The sequence below is a fragment of the Equus przewalskii genome, chromosome 6, assembly GCF_037783145.1.
Source record: "Equus przewalskii isolate Varuska chromosome 6, EquPr2, whole genome shotgun sequence".
Classification (NCBI taxonomy): domain Eukaryota; kingdom Metazoa; phylum Chordata; class Mammalia; order Perissodactyla; family Equidae; genus Equus; species Equus przewalskii.
The window spans coordinates 74,310,973-74,326,588 of NC_091836.1; the positions used below are offsets into that span (position 1 = coordinate 74,310,973).

At 39.1% G+C, this 15,616-nt stretch overlaps 2 protein-coding genes across 2 annotated transcripts; both read left to right on the forward strand.

Moving 5' to 3' along the window:
• The first annotated feature begins 900 nt into the window (after window positions 1–900).
• On the forward strand, window positions 901–1,809 carry LOC103553447 (olfactory receptor 51I1-like). Its single transcript, XM_008524023.2, has one exon. It carries the CDS (start codon window positions 901–903, stop codon window positions 1,807–1,809), a length of 909 nt encoding a protein of 302 aa, XP_008522245.2.
• Window positions 1,810–12,837: 11,028 nt separating this feature from the next.
• Window positions 12,838–13,791, forward strand: LOC103553456 (olfactory receptor 51J1-like). The gene has a single exon (XM_008524034.2). It carries the CDS (start codon window positions 12,838–12,840, stop codon window positions 13,789–13,791), a length of 954 nt encoding a protein of 317 aa, XP_008522256.2.
• The last annotated feature ends 1,825 nt before the right edge of the window (window positions 13,792–15,616 follow it).

The following is a 15,616-nucleotide window of genomic DNA, read 5'->3' on the forward strand; positions in this document are numbered from 1 at the left end:
AGTTTCAGACACATGATCTGAAGGCACTATACTCTAGGTCTCTTGTCCGTGTGTCCAAACACACAGTAAGCATTGGTTAATCACATTGCAATGTGTGTATTCACAACAGGAGAGGAATTTTCCAATGAGTAGAATAATTCTTTCCATTGATGGAATTCCATTGGGCAAAATACATCTTTTCATTAACCTTTATAACTAGACTTTTTTCTACACTCTCTCCCACCATGTGTCAAAACCAAAGTAATCATCCAGGAGGTTGTGGGATGAACATGGAGAACTGAGCCCATTTTAAGGATGTTTTCTCCAGGTAAACCTAGATAATTCTGTGTTTCAAATGGAGAACATTCTTTGATGCTGCTTGGACTGGCAGGGATGGATATTTAGAATCTTTATCTACTGAGCAATTCTACACTGACATTGAAATACTTTTGTTCTTAATCCCTGTCCTCATCTGTAAATTAAAACCCAACATGCTCTAAAAGGGAATTATATAATGTCTGAAAGATTACTGCTTTCTTTATGCCGATGTCTTTGCAATGATATCTTCTTTAAACCACACAATAACATCTCTTTATAGGGATGTGAGAAACATTTAATTCCTAACAAATATACTTAGTGAAACCACTATGGGGATAGTTTGAATTATGAATGATAAAATACTCTACCAGATTTCCTTATTCTGGAGTATACTTTTTTGCAATCATGACTCCACATTTTTATTTAGCATTGAAGACCAAAAGCAACTGGTTATGCACGGGAGGAAGGACATACTTCGGCAGATAGTACCATACAGAGAAATTTGTTGGTCCCTCTGTCTTCAATAATCTTTGTGTGTCTCACTCTAGTTTGCATCCCTGGTCCCTGCCTAGGTTGAATTCCCCAGACTCCAGACTCAGGAAAATGTTCAACAGCAGTCAATTCACCCCAAAATATTTTCTACTGACTGGTCTCCCTGGTCTAGAGGACTTGTACTCTTGGTTTATCTTCCCATTCTGCTTGACATATCTTGTGGCCCTTTTGGGCAATAGTCTGATCCTCACAGTGATCAAGAAAAACACCTCTCTGCACCAGCCGATGTACCTATTCCTAGCTATGCTAGCCTTTGCAGAGCTTGGTGTCTCTGCTTCTACACTGCCCACTGTGCTGGGCATCTTCCTTTTCGGTGCCAATGAGATCTGCTTTGAAGCTTGCCTTTTGCAAATGTTCTCCATACATTCATTTTCCATCCTTAAGTCAGGAGTTCTGCTGGCCATGTCTGTGGACAGCTTTGTGGCCGTCTACAATCCACTGCGGTATACCACCATCCTGACCCTTTCTCGTATTGCTGGCACTGGTGCTGTACTTGGACTGAAGAGTATGATGCTCATGTTTCCACTGCCCTTTCTCCTGAAGCGTCTTCCCTTCTGTGGCCACAACATCCTCTCCCACTCCTATTGTCTTCACTCAGATCTAATCCAGCTGCCCTGTGGGGACACTCATCCCAACAGCATTCTGGGGCTCTGCATTGTTACTTCCACTTTTGGGCTGGACTCGCTGCTCATCATCATCTCGTACGTGCTGATCCTCTACACAGTGCTGGGCATTACCTCTGGGGAGGGACGGTGGAAGGCCCTCAGTACATGTGTATCACATATCTGTGCAGTACTTGTGTACTATGTGCCCATGATTAGTGTCGCTCTGTTGCACCGCTTCAGGAAGCATGCTGCACCTGCTCTCCGACTACTCCTGGCCAATGTCTATCTTCTGGTGCCTCCTGTACTCAATCCCATCATTACAGCATTAAGACCAAGCAGATTCGCCAGGGGCTAATCCAATTCTTTCCTCAAAGAAAATATTAAGGAGATTAGGGCCAATGAAGTGGTTACCCTCAAGCCAGGTGGTTATATCACCAAAGGTGGTCTGGGAGGGAGGGAGTGCTCATCACTTGGTCAAAATTAGAAGGCTTAATGATGCTGCATGTTACAGAATGTGTAGAGAACAAACATTTTCGTACACTATATGCTGTAATCTGTATTAGTATAGTATAGTGTTTTTTCTGCTATTTTGTTGTTTGTGTCAACTTAAAATGAACATACTCTTTAACCCAGAAATTCCACTTCTTAGCACTTCTGTAGATTTATACTCTTATGCTTGTTCATGGTCACTTGAATAAGAAGTGAATAAGAGACTTTAATTTGAGTAAGAATTTTCATTTCAGCAATGTTTGATATAAGATTTTAAAAAACTGGAAAAACTAACTGGCCACCAATAGGTAAATAGTTGACCCAGATTAACAGGTGTTCAGTCAGCTGGATATCTTCAGTCAGTTGGAGAATATGATGTGTGAGGTTTCAGAAGTTGTACTGAGTTGAAGTCACTGCAGAATAAATGTTAGTGGGGTAACATGAGAGAGGAAAATTTATTGAGAGCCTTATTTTCCTTGGATTTGTAGGGGCCTGGGTTTACATTGTCCCTATCTCCCTCATAGTGGATGTTAAGGTTGGTTGTCCCCTGCACCCCCCCCCATTCTATTATGCATTAACAGCACCTTTTGTTTCTTGTCATTTCTCCCATAAACATGTCACATTTGTAATCAAGTAATCATCTGTATATGTTTTATTTTTTTATTGTCTCTCTAGCCCAGTACATTTTATGTCCATAAGGCATGGACTGTCTCTTTTGCTTACTACATACAGCCAGGGACTCCTATAATGTCTGGAATATTCTAGCTATTTAATAAATATTTGGTAAATGCATAAATGAATTATTGAATGAATTAATATGGGTCTACACATATTTCTTTGATTCCTATATTTATTTTACCTCCTTTCTTCTGTGTGTATTAACCCCTCCTATATTTATTTTACCTCCTTTCTTCTGTGTGTATTAACCCCATTTGATGACACTATGTATATCCTTCACTCTTTCTCTCCCCTCTGTTTCTATGTTGACTGCATGTTTTTCCCTGTCTGACCTTTTCAGGTTCTCATTCTAAAGCCAAAAGAATATGCTCCTGGCAAATACTAAGCCCTTCAACTTCTCAGTAAAACATTAATGGTGTTAATGCAAAACTCATGCTCATTCCCATACATGTGCTTCAGTTAAACATTCCTAGTGACATTTGGAGACTTTTGGGAAAACATATATGCATGTTTTAATCTTGACCATACATGGAAAATTTACGATAATCTTTTAGATATAGTATGTGAAATATAAGACTACATTTGGGAAAGAAGTTTCAAAATAGGAAGGGGATGTGTGAGGCTGTTATCAAAGTTATAAACCTTTCAGTATATTTTATGAATCTTCACAACCCTGTAAGGTAGGTTGTTCACATTATACAAGGGATGGTAGATCATGAAAATAAATTTGAATTCACTTATATCTATCTATGATTTAAAATTCCTCCTCCTTAGATGCTTTGGTAATTGGCCTCAAAATGCAGTGAAGACTAATACGTACTGTTGATTTGAATATAGATTCCCTTTCTCTTATTTTTTTAATTATTATTTTACAAGTTTTCATACACGTAGTTTCTTTCTTTTTCTCATGGGAATATCTCCACATTATTCATAATTCTACTTTTTTCCTTCATAAATATATCAATTCTGCCAAGTCATCGTTCTCCCTTTCATCTCTGCCCCACCCAATAGTATCTCTCCTTGTGGGAGGGAATCTGATGACTGCTAACACTGCGGCTCTTTTCTCTCTTTCTCAGGCATAGTGCAACTCAGTTTAGCATTTTGTAGTGTATACATGTTCCTCCTTGAACAGGACAGGAAGCTTCAGAGAGAGCAGTAGGAATAAAAACTATGTCTTTCCCTTCTACAACTTACAACCTTCCTGTGCCACCCTCTTCACTGAAGATGTAATTTTGATTAGTGGCTCATAACAATGATAATTATATACCTCTAATTTGTCTCAAGTATTCATTCATACACCTGTCTTGCAAAATGGTCTTACTCCGATAAATTTGTGGAGATCTCAACTGAACCATTCGTCTAGGGATTGGACTCATCTTTATGGAAGGTATCCATGTGTACTTCTCCATTGGCATCTGTTATCTACTGTTTGTTATCACCTCTACCTACAGGCTGGACTCATTGCTCATGATGATTCCTACATACTTATTTTTTTGCACAATACTAGACACAATATTTGACATTGTGGTGATAGGGCAGAAGGCCCTCTTCATGTCTGTGTGCTCTTGTACTTAGTGCCAATGATTATTTTCTTCCAGTTGCACTACTTTGGACAGCCAGTCCAATGTTTCTACTCCTATAGGCTGCCATTGTCTATGCCTTTTTTTCTTTCTCCATCTGCAATCCATCCCAGTACCTAAAGCATCAAAATTCAAGAGAGATGCAATAGTGTTTTGCTTGGTGGCACTAAAAAAGAGTTAGGAGATATCAAAGTAGAGAGGATGTTGGGTTCTGGCATCCTGGATCATTCTGGACTGTTGTGATTCCAGTTTGGTATTTATACTAGAGCATGGCTTTGTGTCGTCATTGCTGATTTATAAGCTATCATAGATGGAGGAGAAGTAAGAGTAAAAGGTCCTCCTTCACATGAAAGATTGAAGGCGCTAGAGCAAAAGAGAAAGTGGAATGGAATAGAAATCTGAGCTGAGTTTTTCCTGAATGGAGAGAGTAACAGCATCATTAACATTAAACACCTCAAAAACAAATCAAGTATCACTGGAGAAGGTATGACATGGTCCCATGAGGTTTTAGGATATATAGATTTATTTAACGGGATTTGCTGGGTCAATGTATGTGCATAGCTAATACCCTGAGGCCAATCCCTTTCTCCTTTAAATAGCCTACCCTTCTGCACAAACTAGGTGAATCCAAAATGCTAGTGTAGATTAATGGTCAACAAAAAGAGATATGGATTATTTTTTTACTACATCAAGCTGTACTTAGATTTTGTTTCTAATCAAAGTGATTTTTCTTTCAATACAATTCATCTATTGATTAGATAAAAAACTAGGTCACTTCATGATTCTAATCTGAATCTGATACATATATTATTATATACTTCAAGCTTTCTATATTCTTGGAATTGCTCAGACACATTACATACCTGTATTCAACATTTATTAAAATGTTTTTATTACTCACCTTGAAGATTGAGAATTAGGTAAAATTAGTTTCTAACTATGAAAGAAAATTTTTCTATATGACATCAAAATTTTCTTTTCTTGGAAAATGAAAGATAAGAAAACTGTCATGCTAAGAATATTTGGGTTAGATGTAGAAAACCTTTTTATTGCAATGATATGCAAAACAAGGGAAATGTCTTCTACATTATCAAACTCATTATTAAAATTGGTTTTGATTTAGACACTAGAAGAGTCTAGCATTACTTTTTGTCTTTGATTCGTGGTTGCTTTCAGAAGTGGTCATGAGTGAGATTATGGAATTGAGCCTCTTTATTCATCTTCCAACCAGCCAATGGCTTTAAACAAACTCTGTATCCTTTTTTTTCTTTTCTTCCGAGGAAGATTAGCCCTGAGCTAACTACTGCCAGTCCTTCTCTTTTTGCTGAGGAAGCCTGGCCCTGATCTAACATCCGTGCCCATCTTCCTCTACTTTATACGTGGCATGCCAAGCGGTGCCCTGTCCACACCCGGGTTCCGAACCGGTGAACCCAAGGCCGCAGAGAAGCAGAAAGTGTGAACTTAACCACTGCGCAACCGGGCCAGCCCCCACAGGCTTTGTATTCTTGATCTTTTTCTCATTCCAAGACATATCTATAATACCAGTTAGAATGAAAACCAAAGGCATTTTCTCTGTTCCAAAGAAACACTTACTAGGTAATAGTCAGGATTCATTAAATTCTGTGCTTGCCAAGAATCAGGGGTGATTTCCCTCTAAGCTATGCCCAAAGTGTAATTTAATTTTTTTATTTAATTTTATTTATTTGTCTATTTTGAGGAAGATTAGCTCTGAGCTAACATCCACTGCCAATGCTACTCTTTTTGCTGAGGAAGATTGACCCTGAGCTGACATCTCTGCCCACATTCCTCTATACGTGGGACACCTGCCACAGCATGGTTTGACAAGCTGTATGTAGGTCCATGCAGGCAATCCGAACTGGCAAACCCTAGGCCGCTGAAGCAGAGCACGTGAACTTAGTCGCTATGCCACTGGGCTGGCCCTAATATAATTTTTAATAGATAGAAAATTGCGTATATCAGAAACCCTAAACAGCATCTAAATAGGTGTTTTTGTCCTATCTCACAATTCTCTACTTAATATCTAGTAAATAAAATTGCAAAATCACATTATTTCCAGTCCTCTACTTATAAAAGTTCTATATGTTCCACCACATTACATGCTTCAATTTTTAGCAACAAACACAGAGTTTGGCCCACCTCTGAGCATCTGCATTAAAGAGGAGAGTGTCGACGAAAATAATCCATAACCAATCTATAAATGAAATTTGGGTGAGTTTATTCTGAGCTTAAATCTGAGGATTATAACCCGGGAGTGTCTTTCCACAAAGGATCAGAGCACTCCAAAGAAGTGGGAGTATACAGGGTGGTTATATACCCTAAAAGAGTATGTTTCACATATGATTGAAATGTCCCTTTTACAATAGTCACGAGGCTGCTCTGTCAGCACAGTGATTGATGGAAATGGCAGATAGGTCTGCTGTCTCAGTGAATGCCACGGGGGTGGCCAGGTGGTCACAGATGAGTGCTGCAATTGGTTCCCAGCCTAAAGAAAGATGCTTAATCTTTAAGGAGATGCCAATGTTGGGAGGGGGAGGGAAGTTGTACCTTTACCTCAAGGGCCTTTGCTCTTGCCATAGGGAATATCTAAAGCAGATATACAAGGCATGCTCAATGGCCTTGGTCAGGCCCTTTTGGAAAGACAAGGTCAGGCCGAATTAGGTTTACACAAAATGGCTTCCTCATATACTCCAAAATATCCTATTACTTGCCATTTTTATTTGTCAAGGGAAATGAGCTATTCTAACCTCCTTTAAAATTCAGCTGATGCAGAGGTGATTGGCAGTGATGATATCCATGTGATAACTTTGTTATTTTATTGACCTGGCTTGAAAGAGCAAGTTCCCCTGTCCTCCAAGAACAAACTCCAATTTGTGGGCCTTTCAGAAATATTGTACATTGTATGAAACACATATGAAAAATGTTACTGACTTGTCAAGACATGGTTAAAGTGTTTTAAAAAATGAGGGAAATATATACTAACACAAGTTCTAGAATACAATAAGAAATCATAAATTCTTCAGGGGCAGGAATAACCTACTAAATCTAACACAAATATCACTTAGCTAGATGTTAACATTGTGGATTATTTTAAATTGTTTTCTGTTGTTGTTGTTTTAGTTTTAATTTAGTTCAGTTTTGTTTTGCTTTGACCTATCACGTGTTAAGCTCAATGTTCCAACTTTACGAAAGAACTGATTTCCCTCTCTAAGACAAATGAGATATCTCACTATAGTCCCACTGCTGGCATTTTCATTGTTGTCAAAAAGTAAACTGAAGGCTTTCAAAAACACTAGAAAAATTAAACAGCGTTTTTTCCCTGAAGAAGCTTATATCTTAAAGATAGGTAGATAGATAGATAGATAACTTATTTGGGCTAACTAGGAAAGATAATGCATAGCTAAATGATTATCTTCAAATGCATAAAATTTATGTAAAATTAAGTTGTACACACAATGCAAATGCATTTGCGATAAACTAAAATAAGTGTAGTGTGTGTTTCTGTATATGGGATATTGGGATTTTGCTAGCTTCCATTTGTTATGGAAAAACCTCACGTGACGTAGAATTCCAAAAGTATACAATGTTTGCTGTTCCAATATTCCTAGTCTTATTTGAAATGCAAATTATAAACTTCCCGATTTTTCAGTAGCAAAAAAGTATATCCTTTGTTTTTTAAAACACGATTCCATCTCAATATCCCCATATAATGTATATTCGCCTCAGCAAGAGCTGCAGAGCTGAAAAAAAGTTTCTGGGCAACTATTTCTCATGGAAAGATTGTAAATATTTACTGTTCCATTAGTTGCAATGTGAATTGCGTCTTTCTGAGAAAGGTGTGAGGTATCCTTGGTTCAACTTACTTGAGAACAATAGATAAGAAACACAAACTCTAATTTTCATATATTTGTTGAAAGAGAGAGAAGATCATTAAATGCATAACGTATGTTAAGGGTGTTGAAAATTAACAAAGCAAAGTTTGACCAAAGGTCTCCCAGAATATAATCTCAGTTTATAATGGAAAATGACGATCTCCTTTATTTGCATATTTTTGCTAAATGTTTGAAACTGTCACTGACATCCAGGGAAAAATATACCAACATCCCAAATTCAGCTCAGCGTCCATATGCATCATCCATTCAATGAGCTTACGTCACAGCTTCTGATCTTCAATTCCGGTGAAGTTGTCTTATTCACACTAGATTTATCTGACTGTATTAAGGCCATGTCTCACTTAATCCCTCCATTCTCTTCAAGTATCTCAGCTCATTGCTGGCTTCACGTATGTCTGGATCCAATCTACCCACATAACCTATCATTTAAAACATCTCCTCACTGATGATGCAAAGCTTTCTTCTTTCTTGTTAAACCAGCAGCACAAAAAGTATATTTCAAAAGAATTTTTAAAAGTCCTATAAGTGGATCATGGTGGATTTTCAAGCCAAATGTGTTCTTTTTCTCTCTCTTTCTCTTTCTTATCGGTCAGAAAATTAGCCAACAACATGGTAACCCACAAATAATCAGAACTGCTTGTTGTAGCAATTTTAATTTCTCTTTAACATTGAGTTCTGGAAATGCTCACTTTTTGCTAGATCTCTCTAGTCACCTTATGCTTCAAAGCCTTACTCATCATACCTTCTGATCAGTCTCCCCCTCCTCTGCTTCCAATTCAATCTTTAAACTTCTCTTACAATAGTTTAACCCCTTGGATTCTGTCATCTCCTGGTATTAAACACTCTTGATGTTCTCTGGATACTAACAATTCTGTGCCCTGCTCACTACTTCTGAAATGCAATTTTATAAAAGTGATAGTTGATGCCCATAGTGAATTAATATATTATTTCTCCAGGAAGCAACTGTCCTATAATAGTTACAGTATTTGCTAACCATTCTAGTGCATTTTTTATGAACCAGACACTTTTCTAAGCAATTCGTATATATCAATTTTTTCATTCTCATAGAAGGTGCATACTGTTATTGCACTCATTACACAGAGATACTGACCCTATACCCTTGCTTCTTTTCCTTGCAGGTCCCTGGACATTGAGAAGGGGTGATGTAATTACCTGGGTAATTGTTCATCAGAGACTCTCAGTCCCCCTCTATTCCTTCACTTCCTGGAGTTGATCAGGTTACAAAGAGAGAGGCAGCATTCCAGTCCCAGGACCAAGAAGATGTTAATGCCAAGAAGGCAGGGACATGCTGAAGTGAGCTTCCACAGTCTCACTTGATGCTCAGAGGTTAGTTCTGCTTGTGGTGAGTGCTCAAGCCCATGATCTCCCAGCTCTGACTCCTGAAGCAGCTTTCAAAGGAGTCCCAACTCTACCCCACAATTAGCCCTCTAGATTTTTCCCTAGTCAGTAGTCACAATCCTAGCTTCCAGAAGCTGTGTGATGGAATGAAAAGAAGATTTTCCTAAACATGATTCTTTCTACTGATTTTTTGTGTTTTATTACAGTGTGATAAAACTAAATAGTCCATTTTTTTCCTTTCTCAATGTGAAATGTTTTTGAAATACAAGCCCTAAACTCAGGGGAATGATTGCCGTTTAGATCATCGTGAAGGAGCCCTGAGCCCTGATTGACTGGGGAGACTTTGGAAGTTGAAGATGGGAAGGATGTAAAAAAGCGAAAAAAAAGAAAAACAGAAAACAAATCAAAAAACAGAAAAGAGCATGGAGAGGTAGAGAGATTGCTGATAACAGGGAGGGGAGAAGCGAATTTCAAGTATCCCTCAAGATTTGTCCCTTCAGATATCAGGCCATCGGGGGTGGTTTAGGCAAGAACCAGGGTGCAATAAGATCAAGGGTGTGGTGAGGACAAACACAGGAGGAACAGCTGCTCAACCCAAAGGCAAACCAATATTCGGTCCATTTAAAGAGTTAAGAAAGATGTCGGGCTTTGGGAGGTGAGACGAACACATATGTTCCCCATACAAATGAGGAACAGAAGCGTCCTCCAAGTCCCTCAGCCATGGCAAGTTGTGACGTGTGTGAGCATTTTTTGAGGTCATAATTTGTCCCTGAATTTCTCTACCCTAAATGTTAGCACTGCTTCCAAAACAAGGTTTTTCCTAAGCAAATATTTGCTGAGGTAAACTCCATCAGACTATAATAGGTACACAGGGATGTTGTATTTAGGCAGGCTATAGCCTTTCTCTTTTTCTTTTTTGTTTTCAATTTTTCCTATCATGAAAACATGATAGGAAAAATTATGAAAAAATCAATTTTAATATCCATAGACAATTTTCGCTTTCTCCATGTTTTTTTTTTAGTTCCTGTCAAAGTGTAATCTTACATACCCATTTCCATGGTAATTGTTTTCTGCATGAGTCTACACCCAACTTCTCAATTTAGCTTGGAAAAATTCTACTAATTCCTCAGGTCTCAGTTGAAATATCACTTTCCAAGGAATGATTTTCCTGATTTTTAGGAATAAATTAAGTTTTTCCATGTAGATTCCTCCCGTTGTATCCTGAACTTTTCTTTTGTAGCATGTAACATAATTGAACCAGATTAGAGAGAGGACTCCAATGCATGTGATGACTGTATTTGAACATTTGTGGGAGAAGATGTGTTCTTTGACCTGTGATTGAAAGTTGCAGAGATTTGTTTGAGTAGGGCTAGGGTCTTGTATGGTGCACGGCATAAAGAAGCGATGATTGGTTACAGATGGGCATCCTCTCTGTAGTTTGCTGAGTAGTGGAGGGAGTAAGTCAAATCATTTCTGACAATAACTGGGAAGACTTTTTCTTTTTGAGTAACAATGCAATCGGCATAATTGGGAATGAAGATAAAACTTGAAGTAAGATAGAGCAGATGCAGTGTACGTAAAAGGACTGTTAAAAATGTAAACCCTGGTTGCCTGATTAGTGGAGGCTCAAATTTGTGAAAGTTAAGTACCATAATTTTCACATTTGTTCGGCTTTTTGATTCTGAAAAGAAAGCTAGCTTTGCCCCTTTCTTATTTAAAAACTTGTTATAAATCCAGTTGTCTAATGGAATCTGTATGAAGTTAGCTCTGTCTGTATGCCCTTCTCTCATAAAATATTATATAACTAGTAGTAGTTGACTCCATCATCATTGTAAGCTAATGAATTGTGATTTACCCATTGATATATTTATTTCTAATCAGGGCAGTTTTTTTTAAATTTTTTTTTTTTAAAGATTTTATTTTTTCCTTTTTCTCCCCAAAGCCCCCCGGTACATAGTTGTGTATTCTTCGTTGTGGGTTCTTCTAGTTGTGGTATGTGGGACGCTGCCTCAGCGTGGTCTGATGAGCAGTGCCATGTCCGCGCCCAGGATATGAACCAACGAAACACTGGGCCGCCTGCAGCGGAGCGCGCGAACTTAACCACTCAGCCACGGGGCCAGCCCCAATCAGGGCAGTTTTTGAATGAGTATCTCCTTAACCTGCAAAGAAGAACTTAATAATAATCAACATGTAATAGCGAGTTCCCTCTAAGTTCAGCACTGGCTGAATAGAGAGTTCATATCACAGAAGATGCTGATGAGACTTCAGCAAGGGTGGAAATATGTGCATGTGCAAGTATATGAGCAGATGTGTGTGTGTGTGTGTGTGTGTGTTTGGGTGAATGAGTTTAAAAATACCTGTAGAGATCCTTCCTACCCTGTCACTCCAGGATTCTATTTTTACTCCTGTGCTGGCCCAGACAGTGCTCAGCTTAAAACACACCCAATTTAGAGAGACGGTTTTCTGCTACCCTCTGTTGCCTTCCTTTCCTGTTCAGGAAAACCTTCCTTGAAAGTTTGTTTATGGTCCCATGTTGTTGCAGTATATTCAGAGGTGTGTCTGAATCAGAAAGAAGTCCCAGTGGATCAGATAGGTTGTCTTCAGGAACTGAGAGTCAAGAGATTGTGAATATCATCATGACAGAATATTTTCATGAGCCTTAAAGTCTGCATACAAATCCACCAACCTTGGTTCCTGCCTCATTCTGTCCTTTACACATAATCTTTCCAGTTGCTTCCTAGTCTTTTCAAAGCCCAGAACACCCAAACCCAGTGTGGGTCTAAGCTCCATTCTTTTCTAGTTTAATTTTCCAGTCACTTGCTCTAGGCTCTAGGCTCTAATCGCCTCTTAGCCTTGCTTTGGACTTCGATTATTCATATATCTATATTCACTCATCATGTATTTTTAGTTGTTTTTGTATAGTGTACTCTTTGCCTTATATCTATATATTTACCAATATCATCTCTGTTCACCTATTTCTGACATTAGTTCATATCTTATGCTGACATTGCCTATTCGTGCTTGTCTCCTCAGAGGCTTTCTAGAGTCAGGCATCTCCACACCAAGACAAGGCAGCCATTTTTTTCCTTAGCAGATCCAAGGTGAACTGCAATTTAGAGGGATAATTTTCTATTAGTCTTGAACTTTACTTTGATGGAGACTGTAACCTCCTTAATACTGGGAATTTCCTGATGGTGATCCTTTGTCAATTTTCAGGCAGGAGACCTTTGGCCATCTGAATCTATGAGCTTTGTTTTCTTCTCCCCCTTCCTCAGTGTCCAGGGATCTTTCTCCATTAAAATGACATTAACCTAGTTTGTTTCTAATTTTCAGGGGAGCACTGATTCCGTGGGATGAGGCTTCAACATGAAGCACTCTAATAGCTCTTTGGAATTCTTACCTACAATGTTCATTCTGGTTGGCATCCCAGACCTGGAGGCAGAGCACATCTGGCTATCCATCCCTTTCTGTTTGATGTACATTATCATCTTCCTTGGGAATGGCACCATTCTTCATGTCATCAGAACAGATGCTGCCCTACACCAGCCCATGTACCTCTTTCTTGCCATGTTGGCACTGGCTGAGGTTGGTGTCTCTGCATCCACTCTGCCTACAGTGCTAGGCATCTTTCTTTTTGGCACCAATGAAATTAGTTTTGATGCATGCCTTCTTCAGATGTTCTCTATCCATTCTTTCTCCATTATGGAATCAGCAGTGTTGCTGGCCATGTCTGTGGACCGATTTGTGGCCATCTACAGCCCACTGCGCTATACAGCCATCCTAACCTTGCCCCGTATCCTTGGCACAGGAGTTATCATTGGATTGAAAAGCATTATGCTCATGGCCCCATTGCCCATGCTCCTAAGGCGCCTGCCCTTCTGTGGCCATAATGCCCTCTCCCATTCTTATTGCCTCCACCCCAACCTTATCCATCTACCTTGTGAGGACATTTCTATCAACAATATCTATGGACTTTTCATTGTTACCTCCACTTTTGGGCTGGATTCCCTACTCATTGTGATATCCTATGGGTGCATTCTCCACACTGTATTGCATATCGCCACTGGGCAGGGGCGAAAGAAGGCGCTCAACACATGTGGCTCACATATCTGTGCTGTGCTCACTTACTACGTGCCTATGATTGGCTTATCTCTGGTGCACCGCTTTGGACACCATGGGTCCCCTTTGTTGCATGCTATGATGGCCAGTGCATACCTTTTCTTTTCACCTCTTGTCAACCCTATTGTCTACAGCATTAAGACCAAGGAGATCCGTCATGGCATTGCCCGAATACTGTCAGAGAAAAGAACCAGAGTTTAGACAAAGGACAAAGTAGGAAGGGATATTTTTCTATAATCACAGGTGGTCCTAGCTTGCATGTAATGGAAATGATGTTATCTTAAAATTTGTTATTTAATAGGAAGTTCTCTGTAATTTGGCAGTGAACTGGAGTCGGGGTACAAGTGAGGATGGATTATGCATGACAACACTGTAAAGAATTCAAGTTATTTTAAAACATGTTGTGTGACATGAGGTTTTCCATTACTTTACATAGCTGGAGTCGAAATGCAGGAAGAATTGTTGATGAAAACATAGCACTTTCCGTATGGAAAGGTAATCAGGAGTTGACAGGTGTCCTGAGAAATCTATTGAGCCTCCGTTCTAGGGGAAGTGGAAGTAAAATGAATTACCTTCTCCTGAGTTGTTGGTACCTCAATAGCAGGAGGACACACTAGCTAGCTCAAAGGAGGCTTCCAGTACCAGCTCTGATGTGGTATTCACTCAGCCTCCTCGAGGGCCCATGTTGGGAGTCCCAAAGATTACAAATATTGTTCATTTTGCAAAATTCTAAAGATCTCCCACCCAACATGCAGAAATTTTCAAAAAAGCAAGCATTTCCTTTGTGGACATTAATATTTTCTGTGTGATAATATTCCTTTGCAGACATTTAAAATAACGTAAAAATTTTACATTGATAGTTCCAAGGAAAGGAACCAAGACTTTCAAAAAGCAAATGTATACTAGGTACTTTATATTTATTATTTCAATCACTTCCCACAACAGCTCTACGAGGTAGGATTAATGCAATCCTTATTATTTTTCAGATAAAAAACTGGTGCTCAGATATAGTAAGCATCTTGCTCAAAACTATACATCCAAGAGCTAGCATTGGAATCCAATTGGGTCAAACTGCAGAGTCTAAGCTGTTAACTCCTAAACTATACTGTCAACTAGGCAAGAACTGCAGCTCCTTGTATTCTCTTAGTGGTCAATCAAGTAGCATTAACTGGGCACAATCAATGGGTCAAGCACAAATCTAGGCCCTGGAGATAAAGTGGTGACAAAAGAGACAAGGTCTCTTCTTTCAAGGAGCTTAAAAATAGTTTTTGTTCTACCTTTGTCTCTGCTTTACATTGTACTTCCTGGAGTGATGCTTAGAACCAATTTATTCTTTTTTTTAATAAAGATTGGCACCTGTGCTAACATCTGTTGCCAATCGTCTTTTATTTTTCCTTCTTCATCTTCTCCCTAAAGCCCCCCAGTACAAAGTTGTATATTCTACATGTAGGTCCTTCTGGTTGTGTTATGTGGGATGCCACCTCAGCATGGCCTGTTGAGCAGTGCCATGTCCGCGCTCAGGATCCGAACTGGTAAGACCCTGGGACACTGAAGTGGAGCACACGAACTTAGCCACTCAGCCACGGGGCCAGCCCCAGAACCAATTTAAAACAAACCTTATAACACTCTCCTACATAAGTAAAGCTCTTGAATGTGATTTTTAAAAAAATTTAAATTGTTTGCTTGCATTGTGCTTTGTAGAGATGCCAAAGCAGCAAAAGATCTTTTGTAAAAGTTAATTCCATGACTCTACTTCCAGGTTTCCAGGTGCCCTATTAAGAACTAGGGATCTTAAGTTGTCTATAAGTATACCCTAGATTTATAGCCCAATGAGAGTTGAAAGAACTTTGCAGAAAACTTAGAAATATCAAGTGAAACCAAGTAGGTAAACCCACAGGAAGGGCCATCCCATAGATGACCAGGGGAATGAGACAGTGGTGATTCCTTGAGAGGAGAGGACAAGAAGGGATATCTTTAGAGTGTCTGCAGAAGGACATCCTATAGCTAGATAAATACAAGAAGAAAT